Below are 25,546 nucleotides of genomic sequence, written 5' to 3' on the forward strand. Positions count from 1 at the left end.
AACTATAATTTATAATAATATAAACTATAATTATCAACTATATATATTTACAACTTATCAACTATAATTGTGTCATCTTTACCAGGTAAATGGAGTTTTTATTCTTTTGTGTGTTCCTTTAAATTTTTCATTTTTTGAGAATTTCATAGAGGAATATATTTATAGCAATTATATCTTTCCTTCTCCCATTCCAACTCTCCCTCAAATTCAGGACCTCTTCTTTATTGTTGTTACATGTACTTACACACACACTTGTCTTACATTTATACATGTATTGAACTTACTGAATCTATTTAGCATTGATTACATTTACATGTGTGTATGACTGATCACTTGGGACTGGATAGCCCATCAGGTGACTGGGCCCTGAAGAAAACTGGTTCTCCCTCTCTCAGAAGCCACTGTAATTACCTGTATCTCTTCATCTAGGAGTGGGGCCTTGTGACATTTCCCCTGTCCACATTGGCATGTCAGTTGGCAATGTCATTATGCCAGTCTTATTTAGGCAACCATGCTGTTGGGAATTCATGGGTGCAGCTTCACTATCGCATCTAGAAGATAGTATCTCCTGGCAGGCATCTTTGGTCCTCTGGCTCTTTCTTCTCTCTCTCCCCAGTTTTCCCTGAACCTTGGGAATAGAGATTATGTTGTCCATGTACCAATTGGGGTGCATACTCTTGATCATTTATTCTTTGCCTTCTGGTCAGTTGTGGATCACTGTAATGGCTTCCATCAGCTGCCAAAAGCTCCTATGATGAGGAGTGAGAGCTATACTTATCTCTGCGTATAAAGTACGGTTAGAAATTATACTAGTTTAAGGAAGTGGCAGTGAGGCTTTTATTCCTAATCTTGAAATGTGATAATAATCATAGGAACTGTTTTTATTGTTGCGGTGACAAAACACATGACCAAATCCACTACAGGGACAGATACAGTAGCACACAAATTCAACCTCAGCACTTGGGAGCCAAAGGCAGGTGAATCTTTGTAAGTTCTAGCACAACCTGTTCTACATAGTGACTTACAGTCCAGCCAGGGCTACACAGCGAGATAGTGTCAAAAGAAAAGAAAGGAAAATGAAGGCAGTTAAAGACAGGAAGCATTCGTTTCTTTTGGCTCATATTTTAAGGATGCAGTCCACTATGGCCCAGAAAGAATGGAGGCAGGAGCATGATGAGCTGGTCACATGACACCCTCTGTCAGGAAATAGAAAGGGGTAGGGCTAGCGCTTAGTTTATTTTTGCGTTTGTAGTCAAGCAATAGAGAGGAGACACCTTTACGACGGATTTTCTTACCTCTATTAACCCAGTCTAGAAATTATGTCACATGTTTGCCCTTTGCCCGGAGGTTTGTCTCTTAAGCAATCCTGTAAAGTGACATCGGTATTAACCATACTTACCTTAATCCATAATCTTGAGTTAAAATGTGGGACTAAACATTTCTTTCTTTTTCTTTTAAACTAAACCTATATGATTAAAACATACTTAACAGGTGTGTGTCCTCAGATGAATGATGATATTTTCATGAAAAAAAATTTTAGATAATGTTTTAAAAAAAATAATTGTAAGGGATATATCTAAATCAAAACTGTTTATAAAGTCTTAACCTTAACATTTTTCTTTTATCCCAACTTTGTTGCTGTTTTTGTTGTTGTTACAAACCTAAGTCAGAGGAGGAAAAAATGAATTATGCCATGGCTTAATTTCTTGCTTTTGTTATTCATTAAGTATGGAGAATGAAATGAGCTATATAATTATGATGTGTCAAAGATTCCTTTGGACTCCGCCTTTAGTAATTGAAGGCTATTTTAAAAGAAGTATGTATAGTAGGTGGCTGATAGTTTCTTGGATCAGCAACCATTCTCTATTGCTGAATTCTTCAACAGGAACAGCATACTTTCCCAAACAACTAACACCTGATGAACATTTACGATGGTCCAGGCACTGTGCTAAGGGCTTTAGCAGTCTTGTTTTACTTTTGATTTTTTTTTTTTAAAAAAACCTTGATGAGCTAGGTATGATTATTTTAATTCTTGCACGAGGTACCGTGTGTCGTGCTGTTTTCTGTGTGCGTTCTGAATAGAGGGATTTAGGCAGAAGTTAAAGGAAGTCTGGCAGTTACATATGATCATTTTAGCATAATAGGAAAGAACATGGGAGCCAATTTCATTTGCAATGTGGGCAAAGTTCAAGTTTGCTGCCAACTGTGGGCTCCGTGCCATTTAAAAAAACTTTCCTTATAATTGTAGTCATAATACATTATTATCCTATTTATACATTTCAAGACATTTCAAGACACACACACTGCAGGAAACACTGTGTGTGTCTGTGCAGAGCGTAAAGCGTTCTAACAATATATGTAAGGACACGTTCATTTTACAAAAATGTAGAACAAAAGTCCCCAGATATTCTAGTACCCACAAGAAACCACTGGTAATCTTCTGGTCTACATCTTGCCCAGTGGTTTTCATACATGCATATGCAAATAGATATTTAAAAGACACTTAATAGTTTGGTTTTGTTTTCTGGGTCTTGATTCATTTAGTAAAATATTATAAACATTTGCATAAGTCATTAAAATTTCTACCACACAAATCTAGCCACAATGAAGAAGTCCATTGTTTTGTTACGCTCTAATTGATTGGACTGAGTTCTTATTTCGGATATTTAACTGGGTGGAGAAAATGTTGGCTAGAAATGTCTAAATCGTACTCATGCTATAGGCCTCAAATCTCTATTGATTAAAGTGTGTGCTCAATAAAAACCTTGGACAACGTCTGGGTTGGTTTGAATTTTAATCTGAAATTACAAGGCTTAAGGCAGTTAGTCTCATAGGAATTCAGCTCATTTTTCTGTTTCGAGACTGGCCTAGATCGCTATTTAAGGTGCTTGTATCTAGAAACTGTTTTTGAATTTAATGACGAGGGAAGAAGAGTCCACAGGCTTGCCCAATGCAGCTTTATAGGGACTAGGTGTGATAGCGCAGGCTTAGAAGATGAATGGTCCATATTGCCAATACCAGACAAAGGACTGTAACCTTGACTTCCCTCTTCTCTATTCTCAATTTCTGTATTGCAGGAGATGTTTGTTTGTTTTATTTGGTTTGATTTTTGATATTGGTGTGATGTGTGTGTGTGTATGTGTGTGTGTGTGTGTGTGTGTGTGTGTGTGTGTGTGTGTGTGATAATACATCATGTCCCTGGTACATGCAGGTGCTAAACATTTGCTATTTCTTTCCATTATCCTGTCTCAAATCTATAACATTTCTGTGAAATCATTCTGTAATGAACTACCTTCAGACACCAATATCTATGGTGCTAAATACATGTGAAGGTTATGAACTAAGTCCATTTTTTTAACTGCTTTTTCAAGGTGAGACCTAATCCATGTGACTAGAGTCTGCTTTTATAATTTTTCAAACGTTTAGACCCTCCAAAATTGTGGGATACCAAGTTAGATAAATATATTACAATTGATGTGGTAGACATGGTAAGAGATTCCACTGGATCTCAGACATTGTAGTGTGTGGCCACTGGACCCTCGTAAGAACTTGGTTTTTAACAGATGTTTTGGTCCGTTTACTCCAATAGACCACCACGACAGTGATGACTGCTGTTCCGCACTGTGCCTCTTTATTTCTGTGTACATGTCCTCTTATCCATGTGTTATTAACATATCAGAGTCCAAGGGGGAAAGGCACATGACCCTGTACCCTGTAAGGATCACTTCCTTGCCTCTTGCTATGTAGACAGTTTAAGAGAAGGAAAACCACTGATTTAGGTCAGGGAGACCTTGTTTCTATGCTGCAGTCATTTTCCCCTATGCTAACTGTTACCTCAGCCAAGGCTGTAGGTCTGTTTCCCCATCTGAATAAGGAGGATGGTATTCATGGTCTAACTTGTGATAAAAACATCATAGATTTGAAAGTGCTTAAAGAGTTCCATGAGGTTCCTAGAAGATCCAGGAGACTGGAGGAGGAAGTTATGGAGAGCTGGCACTTCTCTGTACGTTTGAATAGTTTCAGTTTCCATCTGTGGCTAAGTACTGAGCATATATCTGTGTGGTATTTATGGAAACATTAAATACATGGCCATACTATGAATAGCTATGACTGAGAAGTGTTGAAAGAAGTCATACCTTCCTTTGAAAATTAACAAAGGGACTAATCCTTTCAAGGGGTTAGGCAACTTATACCTGGCTCAGTGTCCCTGTGCACTCTGATTTTCTTCCAAGTTCCCCCCATAAGAGTTTTCTAAGAACAAGTATAGTGAGGTTGGTCTGAGAGGAAGAAAAGTAGGCAGCTCAAACCTCTTTATTCAGTAATAACTTCAAGGGCCTTGTGTATTCTTGTAGTATTAAGCGACACTTCTGTAAATACTTGCTTGAGTAATGGTGCGGTGGCAAAACTCAAGTTTATTTAGGACACTGCCCCACCTAAGGTGAGCAATTAGAGATGGTATGTGTGTAAACTCAGTCACCCTGACTCCCCCACTCAACCCTGGCTCGAGGGAAGCAGTATACCAGAAAGCAAAAGGCGGTGGTGGTGTGTAGAGCACACGGGACAGCTGAGGCTAAGAAGAAATAGGAAGGGCCGGCGCTGAGGATGCTGGGGGGACATCTATAAGAGGAAATGCATTCTGACCCCTGAGTCCAGCATAGTTAATAGACATTGGAATGGCATGAGATTTATTAAGAAAAGAATTATTTCCCCATACATAATTTAATAACAACTGTCTTATTTTAAATGCAGCCAGGAAGGCTAAGTTTACTCATGAGATCAGGTTTCCTCACTTCCCACACCTGGGGAAATAACAGCTAATATTGACTTAACACTCATTTATACCTATTGGTCGAGACAAGCTACAAGAGAAGGAAACTGGGAAAGATCAGTGGCTCTATCATCCCAGAAAGTGACGGGGCTACAGTGGTCCCACACTGAGGCAAATCACTCTTTCTGACGGGAGGAAAAAAATGGTTTTCACAGACTTGATCTACTCTAAGCGTCACTACTGCTGGGGTGCTAAAGATTTTGTTTTAGGCTCTTAGGAATGGTTGAGGCCAGTGATAGCCCTGGATTTCATTTATATTGTTTACTAATCTGGCATGTAAGCAGTGTGGAAGCAAAACATCCTTTAAAAATAGTGGTATCATTATTATATTACAAATAATAACTGTTAGTGAGCCCATCCCACTTACTGTTCCTCAGTGAAATTCTATGTAATTAAGATACATCGGTCCTTCTGGGGCTGAAGAGATTGCTCATCATTGAAGAGCACTGGCTGCTCCCAAAGAGCACCCCTGTTCAATTCCCAGTACCTCTATGGTGCCTTACAACTGTTTGTAACTCTAGTCCCAGGAGAACAGATACCCACTTCTGACTTCAGAGAGCACAAGGCATACATGTGATACAGGCATACATGCAAGCAAAATACCCCTACACATAAATTAAAATATAATGAGGTATTTTTACTGCTGATTCCTATTTTGAATACCACTGCACTTTATTTGAAACCATCTGACTAGATGCCAGTTATGGGAAATGCCAGACCCCTTAGATTATTTTCTAGTAACTTCGGAGGCTTTCTTTTGGCAGTTTTCATGACTCAATGGCATATATCAGTGCTGATCTGCAACTGGCTGAAAAAGAAAAGCTATTCAGGTTGGGTCCTTGAAAAACATTTATTTCCAAACTAGTGTTTCCCAGATTTGCCTGATCATACCGATCTCTGAGGGAGCTTGCTAAAACTTGTGACATTGCCTCTTTAAAATCAGATCAGCAGTGTCTATCCACATGAGACCCTTACCCGACTGAGCCTGTTGACATTCCCTTGTGCAGCAGAAGGAAAACTTACAAGGCAAGAAATACTCACCAACAGCTCCTCTGTGGTAGTATAGTTAGTTTCCTTTGGTGACTGTCTTTTTATAAGATTCCCATCCTTCTGGAGATAATCTTTCAGCCATACTCCTATAAGTAACCTCAATTAAATTTATTGGTTCACTGATCTAGAGTTGTGTGGAATCATTTCTTTGGTTTGTGCTTGGTACCTTATTGGGGGGGGGCAGAGGCTCACATTTCCCCCAGTAAAAGTCAACACAGAGCCTGTTCCACATCATATGACACTGCCAACCACTTCACCCTTTTAAAAATCTTCATTAAACAGTGGCCTTTTGATGTAAAAGCAGAAACCTACTGTTCTGGTTAGAATCTGACCTGTCACCAAGGGCTGACCTGTCACCAAGGGCTCACACGCTAAGGGCTTGGCTACCGATGGCTTTTAGGGAAATAACTGGATCCTGACGACTCTAAGCTAAGGAGTGGAGTAATTCCTTGAGGAATCACAATATGATGGCACTTTAAGAGGCAGTAAAGGGGATCATATGGTGCTTAACAAAGAATGTCTCTGGGGTATACAGACATGCAGAAAAGGTATCTTGTCCCCTGGCCATCCATGTTTCTCTTTGCTTCCTGGTTGCCATGAGCCAAGCAGCTCTGCTCTCTCATGCCTCACTGACCATGATGTGCTGCTGGTTTCTGGCCAAAGCAATAGACTCCATTGCCTTTAGACTGAAATGTCTGAAATATGAGCCTGTAAAAGTAACTTTTATTTGTCTGACATAATTGTACCCTCAGACGCTTACTGCTGAATAAGCTCACCCTTTCTTGTTATTTCTGAACTCTGGCTGGCTGGTTCAACTCAAGCTGTTCTGGTTCAAACTCCTCTCCAAGCTCACTGATTAAAACTGGCTTCTCTTAGCTTCTGACTGGATTGTTCTGCGTGGCCTCAAATTAACTCTAGCAATCTGTTCTAATCCTCTGGCTCCTTCTCCTTCTCTGGCTCATTCAATCTTTACCTGTGTCTATCTTGTTCTCTCTTTAAGCTGTCTTTTATAAAACTGACCCTGTATAAACTGCCTCTGTACCCCCAAAACTGAACTGTGATAAACTCCACTGCACTGCACTGCCTCTCAACTCACTGATTCAACCAAACTAGAACTCAGAGATCTGCCGCCTCTGCCTCCCGAGTGCTGGGATTAAAGGTGGTGTACCACCAGACCTGGACCTAGGGTTCTTTTTATTTGAAACTTGCTCTATACCAGGCTGGCCTTGAAGTCAGAGATCTGCTTGCTTCTGTTTCCTGGGATTAAAAGCGTGTCTGTATTCCAGCTGGACCACACAGACCTAGAAAGTCCATAGATGTGATCTCTTGACAGAGCAGCTCACACAGAAAGTGCAGGAAAGTTGTAGAAATAACTATAAGGAACTGAGAAACTATCAACAACCAGCAAAACTGCCTTCAGTTATTACTGGGCACCTGCTGTATTTCGTCACTGTGTAAGCGTTAAGTAATCAGTTAATGAATAGGAAGAACAAGGTCTTTGCACCTGGGGACATTACAATCTCATGGGGAAGTAGAGGAATACAAATACATTACAAGTTTATAACTTGTAATGAGAACTGTGCTTGAAGCAAAGTGACTTAATGATGAATTATTAGTGACAAATGAGGTCTCAGAAAGGACATTTTAGATATCTGACTTTTGAGACTTGAAAAATGTGAGGGAAGCCCTCAGGATTTGAGTGGGCCGAGGATACACCTGTGTAGGGCTCTGCAGATTCCTTTCAGAGGAAGTGAAAGGAAGCCATGATGGCTGGAACCCACAGGGGAGGGAGAAGCATAGGAAGATCAGGTGGGGAGGGAGGTACAATGAGAAACAGGCCAGGCTTTTTTGAGCTACTGTAGAGGAATTTTAATCCAGCAATATGCCTGCTCTGATCACATCCAAAGACCTTCCAGGCCTGTATGATCTGGTTAGAATGCAAGCAAGATCTTACTACACACCTTTAATCCATCTTGGCTGGAATCCTGTAGAACACACTTTTAATCCCAAACTAATTGAGAGGCAGACAAAGTGACAAATCAGAGAAATATTTGACAGAATGAGTCAAAGATAGGCTACACCCAACTCTCAGGATAAAAGCTATTTAAAAGCAGTGCAGAGAGAGCGAAGGCAGTTCAATCAGTTTGTTTGGCCAGTTGGGAGTCAGAGCAGTGAGTGCAGTACACTGGAGTTGAGTTTCTTCTTGAGTTCATGAAGTTCAGTGCAGGTCAGCAGAGGTAGTGAAAGCCAGAGAATAAGAAGGAGCTGGAAGATTAGGACAAATTACCAGAATTAATTTGAGGCCAAGCAGAGAAATTCAGTAAGAAGCTGACAGAAGCCAGATTGAATCAGTCAGCTTGGCAAGGAGTTTGAGGCAGAACAGTTGAGTTGAACCAGCCAATCAAGAAAGAACTAGAAATAGTGAGCTTACTCAGCAATATGCCTCCAAGATGACAATTACATCTAGTGAATAAAAGTTAATTATCAATTATCACTCAAGGTGACCTTGAAAGTATGTTGGACAATGCCTCCCAATAACTTTGCAATGAAATCCAAATTCTCTAGCATAGTTAGTTCAATTTCCAGGGCTACATAGAAGAGAACGAATCCCTGAGGACATCAAGCATGATGGTTAGAGAAGATGACAGAGTAGGCAGCCGCAGTGTCCTGGATTTCAACAATAAATGCTTCCAACAAGCTGAACTTGACCAATGGTGTGGAAAATGGCTGATGGTTAGAGTAAGATCAGGACTGGTGGGTATCCACTGTGACCTGAAATATGGAATCTCTTGATACTCTCTAGCAATTGTCAGTGACATGGAGTGGGTAGAAGCCAGACGGGGTAAGAAATCAGAAGCAAAGAATAGACAACTCTCTGGAGATGTGTTTCTGCTAGAGGATCATCAAATTCTGAATAATGATGGAAAGAAATCGCACAAAACCCCTTTTTCTGTTGTAATGTTAGCATATGTTATTGGGAACAATCAAGCCGTTGATGGTAGAGACAGGGAGGATACCTGAAGAAATGAACTTTGCAAGAAGGTAAGAAAATATGAGAGAAGAAAAGTACACAGACACTCAAGTACAAGTAGAAGAGATGGCTTTGGGAAGGAGGGAGAAACAAATGTAAATGCAGATTTGATGGCAGAAAGATACTGGAGTTGTATCCACAGGAAGGAAGCAGGATGCTGATGGTTTGGCAGAACCAAAGGGAGTGGGGAAGAAGCAGTCATCATGAGCTCCTTTTCCTAGCATCCGGCCTCGTTTCTCCATTTATACGAGTCACTTCGTTCGTTTAGAATTCTGCTTTTGTTTCCTTGGATCTGTACCAGAAAGTGATCATGCCATGCACAACTTTCTGTGTTTACATAACCCATGTCTTCAATAGAACAACCTTTTGCTTCTTTCCATTAGCATGTATTAATTGTACAGAGGGATTTCACTGTAGTGCCCCCATATAGGCATTTAATGGACTTTATCATATTTTCCTCTTACTCTTTCTTTAAACTCTTCTTTAGACTTAATTATTTTTCTCTTATGTGTATTAGTGTTTCATCTACCTGTATGTATGTATGTATGTATGTGTATGTATGTGCACCATGTGTGTGCCTGGTGTCTGTGGAGGAGAGGGATTCAGATCCCCTGAATATGGAGTTATGTATGGTTGGAAGCTACCGTGTGGGTGCTAGAAACTGAGCCTAGATCTTCTGCAAGAACAGCAGGTTCTTTCTTCTCTCCGCCTCCTTCCTTCCTTCCCTCCTTCCTCTGTGCTTAGTATAATCTTGAGACAATATCATTGTATTTTCTTCTACTTGTCTCTAGGATGTTCCCATGCTTTCAACATTCATATGTAGGACAGCCCCGTTTGCTAAAAGCTAGGGCTCACTGTCAGTTCACTACTATATTGTACCAGCCAACCATACTGGTCAGGTCAGTGGTGGGTGGCTAGCAACTGGTTCTCTTAACAGCCGAGCCATCTCTCCTGCCCCTTCATCTTCTCTTCCCTGCTATCTGCCCCTCCCTGTCTTCCTCTTCCACAGCCCATCTAGTCTTCCTTTTATTTCATGTGCTCCTCCTCCCCCCGCCCCCCACAGATTCCACATGAGAGAAAACCATGCTGTCCCTGTCTCTGCGAGTCTGGCTTATTTCACTTAACATGATTATCTCCAGTTCCATTGATTTTCTCTGAGATGACATAATTTCTTTCTTCTGTATGGCTGAATAAAACCCATTGTATATATTCATCATATTTCCTTTATCCATTCTTCTACTGATAGGCACTTAGGCTGATTCAATAACCTGGATGTTATGAATAATGTAGCAAAAAAAAAATGCCCATGCAGGTATCTCTGAAGCAAAGGGACTGGTTGTTTGGGGCATATACTTTAAAGTGGTATAGCTCTATCTTTCAGTTCTTAGTTCTAAATTCCCAGGAGAGAAATTATGATTGCCACAGCTTCAATCACTCATTGAACATCAGTCAAATTAACTGTAGTTAGAGGGGCAAGATTATTGGGAACAAATATAGCAGCCAGGCCCAGACTTTCTGTGCTGGGAGAGAATTCTTGAAGGACATTAACTTGCTAGCTACCTTACAAAGCATCTACTAAACTTATTTTTGTAACACAAACTCTCAGCTTTGTGAATAATACTTCTCCCTGCCCTTTCCCTCCCCCTTATTTCCTCTCCTTTTAGTCTTCTCTTCACATCCATGTATAATTTTCAGTTTTTTTCCTAGACTCTCTTTTCCTTGTTATGATCTTTTGCTTTACCAACTATAGTTGTACTGATACAATACTGTGTACATGGGTAATTCCCAAATCCATATATCTGCCATTTTCAAGTTCAATACTAATGAGGAAGAGGAATCAGTGGTGATGGCGGTGGAAGAAGGGAAGGAGAAGGAGAAGGAGAAGGAGAAGGAGAAGGAGAAGGAGAAAGGGGATAAGAAGAAGGAGGCAGGGGAGAGGAGGATACAGAGGAAAACCTCTGCTTAAATATTTTCTGGGTTTTAACTTTATAGCTAGACTCATTCTCTTTTCCCCAGACTCCTTCCCAGTCTTGGCCGCACACTCCTGTTAAAGCCATTTCTATCTCCTCAGGCATACAACCTTGGAGCCTCAGAATTGTCTCATCTTCTCTGAAGGCTAACAGGATCATCAGCTAAGAAGTACCATTTGCATCTTTGCACCTTTCTCCATGCCCTCTGCCATTCTCCTTACTTAGCCCACTGAACTCACAACAGACCACCCTCAGCGCCTCCTACATTGCCTTCTAGCTCATGCTCTCCAATGCATGGAAATTATTCTTACTCCACTCATGTTTTTGTACATATTCAAAAATCTCCAACAGTTTCTTGGTGCATCCTCAATAATGTGCACATCTTCCTCGGCAGCTAGATCTTGCCCTGATACAGTGTTATCTTCCATTGTCAATCATCCAAGGCACACTGAAGTCGTCAGGCAGGTCTCATGCATCCCTTTTTATGCATGTCTTAAAAGGTTTCCCGTAGGAGGGAGTTTTCCTCTTCCATGGTTTCTGTGATACTTTATTTCTATCTTCTTTATCATAGAGGGCATATCCTTTTGATCCTAAATAGATCACAGTTTACCAAAGTGTGAGAATGGGTATACTCTGCAATTTGTAGAATAGAGGTCAGACACGTCAAAGATAATTAATAAGTAACCTCATGGAGAATTACTATGACTTGCTGTAGTGTTATGGCTACTAAGCTTTCCTATATGTTTATTTGATGCATCAATATGATGCTTTTTAAAATAGAATGCTAAATAGACATCCCTCAAAAGTCTAAAGTAATAAAGAAACTTCATTACTGCTGATGAGTTATTATTTTTGTTTTTACAATTTCTGATATATGATGATTTGTCTGCATGTACGTCTGGTGCCCTTGGAGTGGACGGGATCGCATTGGATCCCTTGGGCCTGGATTTGCAGATAGTTTTGAACCTGTCATGTGAGTTCTGGAGTCCAACCTAAATCCTCTGAAAGGAGAGTGAGTACTTAACTAAGGAGTCAATTCTCCAGATGTTGAGTGCATTTTAACAACCCTTCAACACACTTGCTTTGGTGATTAAAAAAAAATTCATTGATAGATGAGGAAATTAATTTAGAGGCACATGGTAATCTTTATATACGCTCATCTAAAATATAATAAAACAGATTTATTTCATAGGACTACCATTGCTTTAATATATTACAGACACAGTGTGCTTGAGAATTAAACAAAAGCAATGTTACAGGGCAGAAGGGAATATTGACTTTTCCCCCTCATCTTGGGTTATCTTAATGTGTAGTTTTCTAAAATATAGCCTCTAGCTTAATGGTAAAAGTCAGTTATCTGCATGTCTTTGGGGTGTGGGATTAACTTTCCACTTCATAATCACAGTTGCTATTGAAATTAAAAGCTAAAAAGAAAAATAGAAAAAAATAACTGTGGTTCCTTGCAGGGATCTTTGGATATTTGTGAATTTTATCATATTACCAGTTACAAATATATTTGGTTTCTACTAAAATATATTTGGTTCCTATTACTTCTTCTGAGTTTCTTTTAGAAACAAAACAAAGTTTTTCTAATTTACAGGTGATGGTCTGTACTATACAGTTAAATATTTTTCAGTTCCCTTATACTGACTCTTGGGAATAGCTATTATAAAAAACACGACAGGGCAGCAGATGTCACATATTAACTAATCTTCCTCACTGCCTCTCTCTGCCAATTCTGTTCTCTTTTCTTTTTCCTGTAGGGTTCAACTACCATTTGCAAGGTACATTTTTTTTTTTTTTTTTTAGTCCATGAGACAAATAGTGACCAAATGTTGCCACTTTTCCCTCACCACTGAACAAATATTCATTGTCATCTGTTATGCCCTGAGCACTGGGGAGACTTAGCAGCTGTAAATCTGATAAATCTTCAAGACTCTTTTACTGTAAACACAACAAAAAATATTGTATAATAGATTGGATGGTGATAGGTACATTAGGAAATTATGACAGTGTAGAAGAAGCCTAAAGGGTGCTTCCAGTTTTTAAGAGGGTAACCAGGAAGGTAGAGAGATATTTGAGCAGAAAACTGATAGCCAGGGGGAGTGTGGAGCAAGAGCATTTTAAAGAAAGGCAATGCCCAACATGATGATAGGCTATCGAAATAGAGATGGAGAATTTTACTTTAAGCATCTGCCAGGGATAAAAACTAGGCAAGGCTTTGTTGCTGTTATTAGGGATCCACGACAAGAGAATGTAATCAGATTAAGGTGAACATCAGTGCAGATCTGTGCAGCATTCCCTCCCAGCCATGGCCTCATTGATAATCTGGACAGCCTGGATGCTACTCAGATTGGGGTTAGCCTGCAATGCTGCACTAGTTTGTTTCCCATTACCATAACAAAGTACCTGAGGCAGATTATTTGGTAAATTGGCTCAGCTGGCTCATTGTTTGGGACCTGTAAAATCAATGCTGGCAGTGGGGGTGGTGGGGGTTGGGTGGGGGGTGTCTCTTGCTGATAGTCCTTTTGTTAGCAGTGTCCCTGGCAACTCTGGCAGTGATGTAGAGCATCACAGAGCAAGAGACAGGAAGCCTTTGTGTATGTATGTCTAGTCTCTCTTCCTCTTCTTATAAGGCTTATAAGATCACCAGATTGAATCACAGGGGCTCCACCCTAATGTGCTCACCTCTGAAGCAAACAGTCAGTTTCAGTTTCTATACTCAGACATTCTTACTTGTGTGTGTGTGTGTGTGTACACCTACTGTGTGCGTCATGGTGTGCACGAGGAGGCCAGCAGATGGCTTCTAGGAGTTGGTCCTCTCTTTTCTCCGTGTGGGTGCCTAGGATGGAACTCTAGTTTTCAGGCTTGATGCCCAAGCTCCCTGAGCTGTGAAGTTATCTCACTGGTTCACGGTTCCATGTGCTTTCAAAGCAGAAACCCAAACCAACCAGTCAAACAACAACAACAAAGACAACACCACTAAACTGTTTATTTTATTAATATAGATGTTTTACCTGCATGTATATCTGTGCACCATGTGTGTGCTGGTGTCCTTAGAGGCCAGAATAGGGTGACTGTCGCAGGATGTTTGATCACACTGTGAACCCTGAGATTGTGTTATGGTGTGGCTCAGTTATTAACACACCTTTAATCCCTCTGCCCAGAATAATGACATGTCCTTCCCACACACCTTTAATCCCAAACAATGAAGGTAAAGTTGGTTTGTAGAAGAAAGCATCCATGCTTGCAGGGGGGGGGGGGAGTGGGGGACAGAGACAGAGACCGAGAGACAGACAGACAGAGGGCAGCTTGAATCTGTTGGTGTGGAGAGGAGATTTGCGTGAAAGCAACAGAAGTTCAGAAAGAACTAGAAAGGGGTGAACTTATTCAGCAGCAGGTCCCAGGAGCTGAAAACATTCTAGGCCTAGATTAGATTATATGGCGGTTAGAAGCTTCCAGGGCCAGGCCTAGGTTAGCAGACTAGGGCAATAAGCTTGCAGATGACAGTTTGCCAGGAGAATAAAAGTTACATCTGGTACCTAATTACAGGTGATGGTTACAGGTAGGTATGAGCCATCACGTGGATGCTGGGAATTGACTCTAGGTCCTCTAGAAAAGGAGCAAGTGCTTTTAACAGCTAGGCCACCTCTCCAGCTCTGAGTTTCCCCATCCTTAATATCTCACATTGGGGATAAACTTCAGCACGACTTTTAGGGGACAAATCATATTCAAACTGGAAGATACTAAGTCTGAAAAGCATGGGTAGAAGAACCAAGCAGATGGAACTGGTAGCTCTACAGGCCTCACAAGTTTTCATTCTGTTCTCTCTCTCTGAGGGGCATCTTATTGTTAATTGCATGTAGTTGGAAACTTCTGCTTTCTCCTGTTCTAAGTTAGTCTATGGAAGGTTCTGGGATTTGCAAATTGTTGTTCCATAAATATCCAAAATATGAGGCCTGAGAAAAGAGGTGTTCATTATTATAATTTTAATTACACGCATTTAGTTCGGATGGAGTGTGTGCATGTGTGTGTGTGTGTGTCTGTGTGTCTGTGTGTGTGTGTATGTGTGTGTGTGTGTGTGCTTGCACACTTGAGTAGATCAGAAGATAACTTGGGCAAACTGCCTCTTTCTATACTGAGTCCTGGGGAATCAAACTCATGTGGTCAGATGTAACCAAGTGCTTTCTTTTTTACCCACTGAGCCAACAGAGGTGTTTCTAAAGTTATCAAGTTATGCTTTCACTCCCTCAGGACAGAGCAGTGTAGCAATGGGTTTATAACTAACATTAGGCCTTATGTAACAAGTTCAGAGGTCATTACACTCACATTCAGTGAACAGGGAAATTGCACCGGGCCTGTCTATGCTACAGTAGTATAACAGTGGACTTCAAACCCAGCAACCCATACTGTGGCTACAGGGTTTATTGTATCTGATGTATAGTGTTTAGTTAGAAATAAACCTGTAACAATATTTACTTTTTCCAGTGCTTCTATATTCTCTTGGCTTTTGTTACCATCTGTAGTAAGAATAAATGATCACACATTTAACTAACAGGCATTTGAAGGCAGGTGCTGCATTTATTGTAGCTCATTTAAATTCTTAGGTATGACCATCATGAGAATAAAGTTTTTAGAGGGAACCATATTTTCTTGAATAAAGAGAAAATGATTGGAATTTCAAATAACTCATGATGAGTTAACAGAAAGTATTAGTATTAGTAATAGTATTGTAAGATCAGATAGTATCTGGGGGTAATTCAATGGCACAGCACTTTGGGTTCAATTTCTAGCACAGATGCATTAAAAAAATGGCACTTAAAAAGTCATACAAATTCTCTCATTTAGATTTTAGATACAATTTAAATTCATTACGTTAGATGTGAATGAACAAGAAACCTAAAATTATGGCCAGCTATACTGTTTTTGATCCAAACGAACTGCTACTGACCATTGCCAACAGTGGCTCACTATGACTTTAGAATCATCCTCATCTAATGTGTTGAGGTTGGTCTACACTCAGATGGAGGTGACCAACGATGGCCTTTCTTTCTTTCTTTCTTTCTTTCTTTCTTTCTTTCTTTCTTTCTTTCTTTCTTTCTTTCTTTCCTTTCCTTTCCTTTCCTTTCCTTTCCTTTCCTTTCCTTTCCTTTCCTTTCCTTTCCTTTCTTTCTTTTTTCTCTTCCTTCTCTTCCTTTCCTTTCCTCCTTCTTTCCTTCCTTCCTTCCTTTCTTTTTACAATTTTTTTATTAGATATTTTCTTCATTTACATTTCAAATGCTATCCCGAAAGTCCCCTGTACCCTCTCCCTGCCCTGCTCCCCAACCAACCCACTACTGCTTCTTGGCCCTGGTGTTCCCCTGTACTGGAGCATATAAAGTTTGCAAGACCAAGGGCCTCTCTTCCTAATGATGGCTGACTAAGGAGATGGCATTTCTATAATGAAGCTGTGCTGTGATCAAATCACCAACTTTAGACATTTGCCAGTAGTTTGAAACCTTTATACATTTTAGTATAAAATTGTTATAATCTTATTCTTGCCATTCCAAAAAACTACCAAAAGAAGCCATTTACTTTTTTCTGTTCACAAAAGGTTATAACTTAATATGAAACCATTAATCTTTAGATGGAAAAACTAATACAATAGACAAATTATGTCAAATTTTAAAGTCATGTTGTACTATATATAATTAAAATATATATAGCACAAAATGACTAGAAAGTAAGAAAAGGGAGCTGCTATTCATTTCTAAAAGCTCTTTTGGACATCTGTGAGCTACCGTAGTCTCTTGATCAGAACATACATCTTATGCTTGGAGATACTAAGAGCACAGGGCTTCTTCAGCTCCTGCCTGGGTCCCTCAGGTCTCAGCTTCCACTTAGCTGAGTAATCTCAGACAAGACAATTAGTGCCTTTGTGCCCCAGATGGGAAAACAGGGAGGATAATAACAGCGCATACCTTGTGGATTATGTGAAGAACGAATGAGTTAACACATAATAATGTCCTTAGAACAGTGGCTGGCACGTGGTGAATGTTTAGTAAACATTAGCTATTATTTTTATATGTGATAAAGCGTAGTACTATGACTAATGTAGCAGGATATAGTACTAGATGCTATTTTTTTGTATTTTGATTAGGCATCATCAATATTTTTTCTAAAAAATAATTTACTGTGCTTCTTATTTTTCTTATTTTTTTAAAAATTTTTATTTTATTTTATTTTATTTTTGTCTGACCACACAGGGAAGCAGAGAAAAGTGGCTCCTCTGAGTGAAACTGACCATTTAGTGCCTGGAATCAGAAAGCTTGCCAGTGTGGGCAGACACCAGGCATACACCAATCTGACATCCCACTTCTTTATTTTGTAAAATCTTATTTTTTTGTTTGTTATTAATAGGAGGTATCTGATGTATGCCCATCTAAAAATCTTCGTACTTCTCATTTTCCTTGCAGAAGAATAACCCCCAGCCTCACCACACAGAGGAAATGACCACAATGAATTGTTACATTATGCCTGGTATTTCTCCCAAGAGACCATCAGTTCCTGGGTAGTAAACTAGGTGCCCTCCATTAATAAATCTGATGATGCGATGACGTAAATTTTCTTGTTGACCTGTGTAATTCAGAATGTGATGTTCTCCACTCTACCCTGTAACGGCAAACTCTAAGACAGGTTGTAATGGCAGGTGCATTTTGTTCAATGTAGCATCCATACACTACTCCTGAAGTTGTTTTGATTCACAAGGCGACTAGGACACTTAAAGACATTTCTAAGACTAAAAGGGTTCGGGATCCTTTATTCAGCTTTAACTAAAACATCTCACCGGATGCAGGTATATTTGCAAAGTTAGTTTGGCTTCCTCAGTCCCAGGTTGTAGAGAGCCCTGGAGGGTGGAACCCTTGCAACTTGCTTATCGCCGCGCTCGCGTGTCTTTGGGTATCGGAGCACGCGCGGGGCACGTAAGGACCCACTTCTCTAGCCTGACCCTCACCTCCAAGGCTGTCAACTCTTAAGTCCCACCCTCCGCGCGAGGCCCGCCTCTCTTATCCACTTCTATGCTCCGCCCCCAGAGCGGAAACGTGGTACTGTAATTGGCCGAGTCTCCTCTCACTCCGACAGTACAACCAATCCTTGGAATCCCGGAGTAGGGCGGCGCTGCCAATCACGACGCTCGCAGCGGCAGGAGCCGGGGGTCCGGAACGCCCAGAGGCGGGGCCGGGGGCGGGGCGCCGACCCAGGATTAGTTGCCATTCCGAGTGAGAAGCGGGTCGAGGTGGCGGCGGCGGCGGCGGCAGCGGCGGCGGCGTTTGCGGTGGCGCGGGCTGCGCGCAGCGCGAGGCGCCTCGAGGCCCCTTTCTCTCCTCCGAGGCTAAAGTCCCGGCGCTACCCGTGGTCGCCGGGTCGTGTCGCGCGGGCGACCCCCCGCGAGGGCTGAGCAGCCGCGGGAAGCGGGCGAGTGCCCTGTCAGCGCGATGCCCGGGGCGGCGGCGGCGGCGGCAGCGGCGGCGGCGGCGGCCATGGGCTCGACGCGGGCTCGGCCGTGAGCGCCCCGCAGAGCGCCGCGGGGCGGTTGAGCCGTTGGACGTTGGCCGTCGCGGCGTCCCCTCCCCCTCGGCGGCGGGGTGCGCGTCGGAAGGGGAGCCCCGCGGCTCCGCCCCTCGCCGCCCCTCCCCCGTACACATCGCACGCACCGCGGCGCCGGCTCCCACACGCTCGCTCGCGCGCCTGCCCGGCCGCCCGCCCGCCCGCGGAGCCACCATGTCCACTGCGTCCTCCAGTTCCTCTCAGACCCCTCACTCCGCGCCGCAGAGGATGCGGCGCAGCACCGCGGGCTCCCCTCCCGCCGCTGCCGGGAGCGGGACGGGGCCGGCCGGGAGCTGCGCACCGGCTGCGGGAGCCGGTCGGCTGCTGCAACCCATCCGCGCCACGGTGCCCTACCAGCTCCTGCGGGGCAGCCAGCACAGCCCCACGCGCCCGGCCGCCGCCACCGCCGCCGCCGCGCTCGGCAGTCTCTCCGGGCCCGGAGGGGCCCGCGGCCCCAGCCCGTCCAGCCCGACTCCACCGCCGGCCGCTGCCCCAGCCGAGCAAGCGCCTCGCGCCAAGGGCCGCCCGAGACGGTCCCCCGAGAGCCAGCGGAGGAGCAGCTCACCTGAGAGACGGAGTCCCGGCTCGCCCGTGTGCAGAGGTAGCGAGCCCAACCCTCCCGTCCTCCCGGGCTGCGTCTCCCCGACGGTGCCCTGCGTGGAAACTTCAGCCTCTCCGGGCTTCTGTTTGCTAGTGCATTACCGAAGGTGTGAAAGTGGCTTTGGGAATCTTACCCCCCCACACACCCCGAGGTCGCTGCAGGGCTTGGAGGAGCGACCTGGAAAGCAACTTTTATCTGACCCTCACACCGCCACTCAGATTTTATCTTGCATCCCTCGCCTGCAAAAGAAAAGTGTTTCGGTTTAATAGCTTATTAGCTTTCTGGGTTTGGAGCCGGGCAAGGAGGAGCCGAGCGAAACACGCACACAAACTCTCTAGCGGTGAATAAGGTGGTGGTGGTGGTCTCTGCAGCCTTACTTTGTCTGGAGTATGTTTGTGTTTTGGAGACTTGATGGCGGTAGTTAGGTTGTTAGAGTATCCTTTGCATGTGTAGGGGAGGCAGTTTAAAGTGTATGGTGTTTCTCCATCCCCTCCTCTACTTTATATAGTCATGTATTCGATCACTACTGCACTACAAATGGCTTATGCCCGGATGGTGATTTTTCGTGGTGAATTTCTTCTTAAAGCCTGTTTGTGGAGTGTGTTCACTTTTTCCTTGCATCTTTAAGTATACTTTCCAGTTCAGCTGAGTTGTGTAGAGAGATCTGAGTTTCTTTTTTTTGTTAGGTATCAAAGGTAATGGTGAGTGGGAGGATGTTGTGGACTCCCCTTAATGTTTGCTGTTTGGGTTTGGGTTTGTTTATGCCTAGGGACATAGTGTATGAACTAGTTGACTCCTGGGGGAGAAAAAGAAAATTAGGCAAAACAGGGACGTAACCGGCCATAAGGGAGAGTCGAGTGCCTAATATTCTTAGATACCAGCCTAGAGATACAGTTGCTGCTGCTGCTGCTGCTGCTGCTGCTGCTGCTGCATTGTGGAAGGAATCATTCGGAGTAGGGAAAGAAAACAACAAAAAAGCCTGCTCAGAAGGGAAATACTACCAAGCTTCATATAATGGTTATGTGGTATGTGGGATTTTTCTGTTTAAGGTGGACGTTCTTAAGGTGTTTAGAGTTAGAGAAAGGGATTGCAATACGATAGATCAAAGTTTAGGTGTTTTTAGCTTTAATTTAGACCTGTAATTAGCATGTTGCTAAAGCACTTGCTTTCAGATCCCTTGATGGTAGTAAGCCTCTGGGTAGGATGTAAGTGCAGTGGAATAAGTGCAGGAGCACCAAGAAATACATCCTGTAATCTGTATGCACCAGGAGGAATTTGCTCCCCCACTCCTCCCCCAGGTCAAGCCAGCTGCTGCAGAAACTGACATCCTCCAGCAAATCCTGAATGAATGAATGAAAACAACGTGATCGCCCTAATAATGACCACAACTGAACACACATCCTTGGGTGTATTTTATAGAAAACTCCACCATTTTCTAACAGATTAATGCCATATGCAACTCCCTTGCACATTTTCTGGAGCTCTGTTAAATGAGAGGTAACAGAAAGAAAAGGCAGCAGCAGTCACAGACATTTTTGAATGATTTAGCTTTAACAGTTCGTTAATGGGAGTTTGGGGGTTTTCTTTTAGGAACAATATGAAAATAAAATAAAAATAGGAATTGTAGATTGTGTGCAGAGGATTTTCGTGGGCAGAGTTTGAGAAGTTTTGGCAATTGCTGCAACAATATAATGGCCACCTCCTTTCCTTTTGTTGATAAACAGTAACATCTTAGCACAGATAATATTACAACTTGTTTTTCTACATCCTTCAAAAGCCCTAATTGCTTAGGAATTACATGCCCCATCATGAAGTAGTTTTAATGAAATTTGTGATCAGGATTAAATTCTACTCTTTGTTGTAGAATGGCACACCAGAGTTTAATGCAATTTTAATGCAATCATGATGAAAACACTTCGTTTTGAGTCTGTGCAGTAGACAGAGTTGCAGGGTCACAGCTTGTGCTAGGAATTGAAGAGCTTTCTATGCTGTAGTTCTGCTGTTTATAACATCAGCTGTTTTGTCAGTTTCTTGCATTGAAGTGATTTTTGAAAGCATGCTCTTGTGCTCTTAGTTTCTTGATTGTATTACCATTATGTTATTTGTCCACATTCTGTCTTGTTCTCCTCTGCCCATATTGAAAGTACAACATATAAGTAATATGTTCTGTCTCTTTAGCCACTTCAAATCTATCCTGTGACTTAACATTTTCAATTAGTTTCTATTGAATTCACTAAGGTTCTGACATCAGTGGGTTTTAGTTTCCATTGACCAAAGCGCCTGCTGCTGCTGCTGTTGCTACTGCAGACACTGACATCACTCTACTGCATGAATGAAAAACAACAACGTGCACCGTTTCTTCCTCTGCTCTCCTCCTTCCTTTTTTGCACCTCTCAAAGTGGGGGGATAGACATTATATTATGTTTTGAGAAATGACACATAAAAATTTTTAGGTAGACATTGACTCAAGGGATATGTATTTTATGGAGATATACGATGTTTACAAAAAGCTTTAAAAGCTATGGATATTTGGATTATGGGTGACAAGCATTCAGAATTTTATTCATATTTTGTCTAATTATGGAAGAAAGTATAGAAACTAAGTTTTCTGATTCTTGTATCACAAAGAATTGTAAGCAGAATTTTGAATCCAGTGTCTGTTTTTCTCATAAACACTCCTAGCGTACATATTTATGGGGTTAAGCTAAGTAATAGAGAGTCGGTGCTTGGGTCAGAAAACAGGGAGAAAACTTAATTCTGTAAAGAGGAACAACCAGTTTTAAAATTTATCGTATTTTAACATCTAACAGAAAGATAGTAATTCTCTTTATTTTTGTACCATAGCTTAAATGACTACCATAATGGAATATGCATAAACCTGCTAACATCATGTTTTATTTAAAAGAGATGGTAATTACAAATTGAAAGTTGTGTTGGGTTGGTGTTCCTTGATCATTCTCTTTTTGTATTTTTTCTTTCTTGTGTATTTCCAAACTTCAAGGTTATTATTTATATTCATTTCTGAACTTCTGCTATTAACAAAATGTCATCCTTCCCCTTGTTTGATTCTGAAGGGTCTTGAAGTGGTGAATGACAAGCTACTGAATGCATTCTATGGCTCCCTGTGATGTGTTTGTAATAGATGAAAATCATAAAGTATTATGCAAACAGTAATTTTTTTGTGATGGTAATATACAAACTCTACCTTTGAGATAAGTAGAACAATTCAAATGAGACCAAAGCAGAGTATTAGAGTTAAAATTAATGATCTTGAGATAAAGTCATTAATAATGATCTAAAGAAAATATGAAGTAGTTGCTTTCTGAAATCCAAGAATAAACCCATGTATTTAAACACTAAACAAATAAGATAGTAGGTAACAAATAGAAATTCTTATATCTGTAAATATCCAAATTAAAGAATTATAGGTTATAAAAGAGGCAGAACTAATTGCATTAAAGTACTCTTATTTGGAGAGTCCTGCTTACGTTTATTTTACCAAATCTAGTAACAAACTTTCTGAAGATCTGGTAACTTAATATTTTCTTCTATGAAAAATATTGTGTTAGTTTTTGATTCAACCTACCAGATTTTTTTAGGCCTCCTACTCTTAAGAAATTGGCAATTCTAGAGTGAAATTTGATGAGAAATTTTTTCCTCAGGAATCGCGTGTTTTAAAAAGTAATATAAAGCCAGCCAGTATAGAATATGTAAGTGCATGCGTTGTATTAATGTACACACATGTGCTTAACTTGTTCATTTGCTTTAAGTTGTAAGCTCTTGATTGATTTCCTCTTTTTGAGTCAATTTAATGTTGTCCTTAGTGAAATATGAACATTTTGCTATTTTTCTCTCTGTTTAGAGATACTCTTCAATTACCCTTTTGAAAGTTTATTATCTGGTTAATATTTCTAGAGATTGAAGTTCTCTGTACTACTCTACCCCATTTGAAATTTATTGTTCTGAGAGTCATTATGGGAACTTAATTCTAAACTTAACTGCATAGAGTGAAAATGCATTAAGATTTAGGCTTCCACAATAATCTTTTAATTTTGATTTTGGGGAAAGTTCTTAATCTCTGTTCAGCTGAACTAAATAGTGTTAATTTATGGCTCTGATTTTTTTTTTTCCATTCTGTCAGTTACCTTATGGTACATAAGGTATCAGAATCAGTGAATGAGTAGCAAAGTTACTTAATCAGTAATTTATTTTGTAAATTTATCACTTTACGTTCAAAGATTATATTTTCCCAGATATTATTGCCATGAGCATATAGAACTTAAATAACTAAGATGTATGAAGTAGGTTAATGAATTTCTAGCTGTATATAAAGTTTTATGTGTGCTTACTGAATTGAAAATTAACTGATTTATTCTGGTTTACATTTTGAAAAGGATAATTATGATGTATACATTGGATAAATATTGAAAGATAATGGCATTCTTTTTAATTATTTTACTTGTGATAATGTGGGTTATATTTGAACTAAGAAAACAAAACTTAGCTCCATGAAACAAATCAATTGTAAATAAAAGAAAACATTCAAACATTCAAAAATTAAGTCTGAAATTTAAAAAGAAGTTTAAAAGCCAAACTTACCAAACTTTTATTTGCTGTTAATACTGTGTCAAGGTGCATATTACCAATGGCTCTGGGTCTTAATTTTATTTGTCTTTTTCCCAGTGCTTAGAATTCCCAGATACCACCCAAGTTGGCTTCTTTATAGCACCTCTCCTAGATCTATCTGTTCCTGGTACTGTTGTTATTTGTGTTCAGTATATATTGTTTGTTCTCCTATTAAATGTCTACGAAACCAAGTCTTTGACAGTCTTTTTTTTTTTTTTTTTCCATCCTACATATTATTTATTTAAAAAGAAGTTGAGCTGATCTAACACATGGTCTATTAACTGGTCTGCTAAAATTAAGCTGAAGAGAGAGAATACTACCCAAGAGCGGATGGAATGTTTGGAGTGCCAAAGTCCCTTACCTTTGTCTGGACCTGTAGAAATGACCAGAACATAATTAGTTTTTTCGATAATTTAGGAAAATATTTGTGCTTCTTCTGCAAAGTAAAATTTAGTAGATTAGCAGCAAGTCTGAAGTATCAAAGAATATTACTTATGAACAAATTGTTGAAAAATACCTATCCAGAATTGTCCTTTTTATAGAAATAGGTATGTTTGATACTTTTATCACTGTGGTTTATTTCTTGTGGATGTTGTTGAGGCAAATAACAGGAGGAGTCAAGTTCATGAATACATGGTGACTTCCTTTGTATTGTCCTGTCTCTCTAGTTGCTGTAGATAGAAAGGAAGAAAACATTCGAGCGTGACTATTTGCCAAGCTATGTATACTTTGAAATTCAGCAAGAAAATGGGTGTAGAATTCTGTTCTTTTAGTTCTAGATTCTGTGTTGATTCCACAGTTGATGAATTGCTGAGATTTTAGGTAAAAGAATGACAAATGGGTTTTCTTTTGTGTTTCCATGGCACTATTCTATTCTGCTGGGACATGCTCTGATACTTTCAGGGTGTCTAAAAATGTTAAGACAGTTGGCTGAATGTAACTAAAATGGAATATGGAAGGATGGCCATTTTTTCTTCTTGCTTTTTACAGGGGAGGGGTCACTCACACATGTACATGGTGGGAGTAGAGATGGATATTGCACCTTGTTCCTGGGCTGAGGGAGCTGAGGGTTATGAACATCATTGTGTCTGGTCTCATTTACTCCTAACTAGCTGTTTCTTAAATTACATTACACTGTGCAAAGTGCTTTTCTCTTTTCATAAATCTTAAGAATTAGTTATATATGGTGGTAAACTGACTTGACTAATGGCTAAAGAATTACTAAGCAGGTACTAGAGTCAAGTAATTGTCTCAGAAACTGGCAGTAGCTTTAGTCAGCTTTCCTGGAAGCCAATGGCCATGCTTACAGTGTGAGTTTGAACTCTACATATATAATTTAACGGAGTGCCACTATGTTGTACCTTAATTATGACTTGCTAAAATTAAGGATGAGTTGAAGAAGCTAGTGAAATCCATAGTAGTGTGGCAAGGTTAGTGTTTAAGATTGTCTGCCAAGTTATTACAGTAAAGTAATTCTGCTGTCATGTAGCAGTATTTCTAAACAAAAAACTAAAAAGCACTGTTGCTTGCTGCCTAGTATTTCTGAAGGTCAAAAGTACTCATAAACTGCTAATAGTAATAAATATTGTCTTATTTATCTAGTATGGTCATGGGAAAACTTTTTGAAGAGTTCATTAACTGATTCTTATCTTTTCTAGTATTAGAAATTTGTAAGTTAATATAGTTCTTAAGAGAATACTTAATTGACAGGGTCACCTGGTATAGTTTAGGGTAGCACAAGCTTCTAATTTTTCCGCCTCAAGTTCCTGAGTTCTTGGATTACAGGCATGCTGTGAAAAATCCAGTTTTTGATCTTCCTTAACAGTCTTTAGTATCTATCTATAACTGCACAT

General features: G+C 40.7%; 1 protein-coding gene, 1 long non-coding RNA gene and 1 other non-coding gene across 4 annotated transcripts in view; 1 reads left to right on the forward strand and 2 right to left on the reverse strand.

The window, feature by feature from the left end:
* Positions 1-813: 813 nt before the first annotated feature.
* Positions 814-17,741, reverse strand: LOC110316005. Its single transcript, XR_002380240.1, has 3 exons — positions 17,706-17,741; positions 5,804-5,964; positions 814-1,196 (listed from the first exon to the last, which is right to left on the reverse strand). It is a non-coding gene; the product is annotated as an uncharacterized LOC110316005 (long non-coding RNA).
* LOC115063468 lies at positions 9,700-9,820 on the reverse strand. Its single transcript, XR_003843342.1, has one exon. It is a non-coding gene; the product is annotated as a small nucleolar RNA SNORA65 (small nucleolar RNA).
* Positions 17,742-18,336: 595 nt separating the features above from the next.
* The window catches only part of Glcci1 (glucocorticoid induced 1), a 72,346-nt gene continuing 65,136 nt past the window's right edge, over positions 18,337-25,546 (forward strand). Inside the window, exon 1 of one of the 2 annotated variants that reach the window (XM_021190063.2) lies at positions 18,337-19,067. In XM_021190063.2, coding sequence (XP_021045722.1) covers positions 18,641-19,067 — 427 coding nt within the window. In that variant the 5' untranslated portion in view covers positions 18,337-18,640. The remainder of the gene's footprint in view (positions 19,068-25,546) is intronic. The other variant, XM_021190062.2, reaches the window with a different exon arrangement.

Source organism: Mus pahari, chromosome 2 (assembly GCF_900095145.1).
Source record: "Mus pahari chromosome 2, PAHARI_EIJ_v1.1, whole genome shotgun sequence".
NCBI classification, from domain to species: Eukaryota; Metazoa; Chordata; class Mammalia; order Rodentia; family Muridae; genus Mus; species Mus pahari.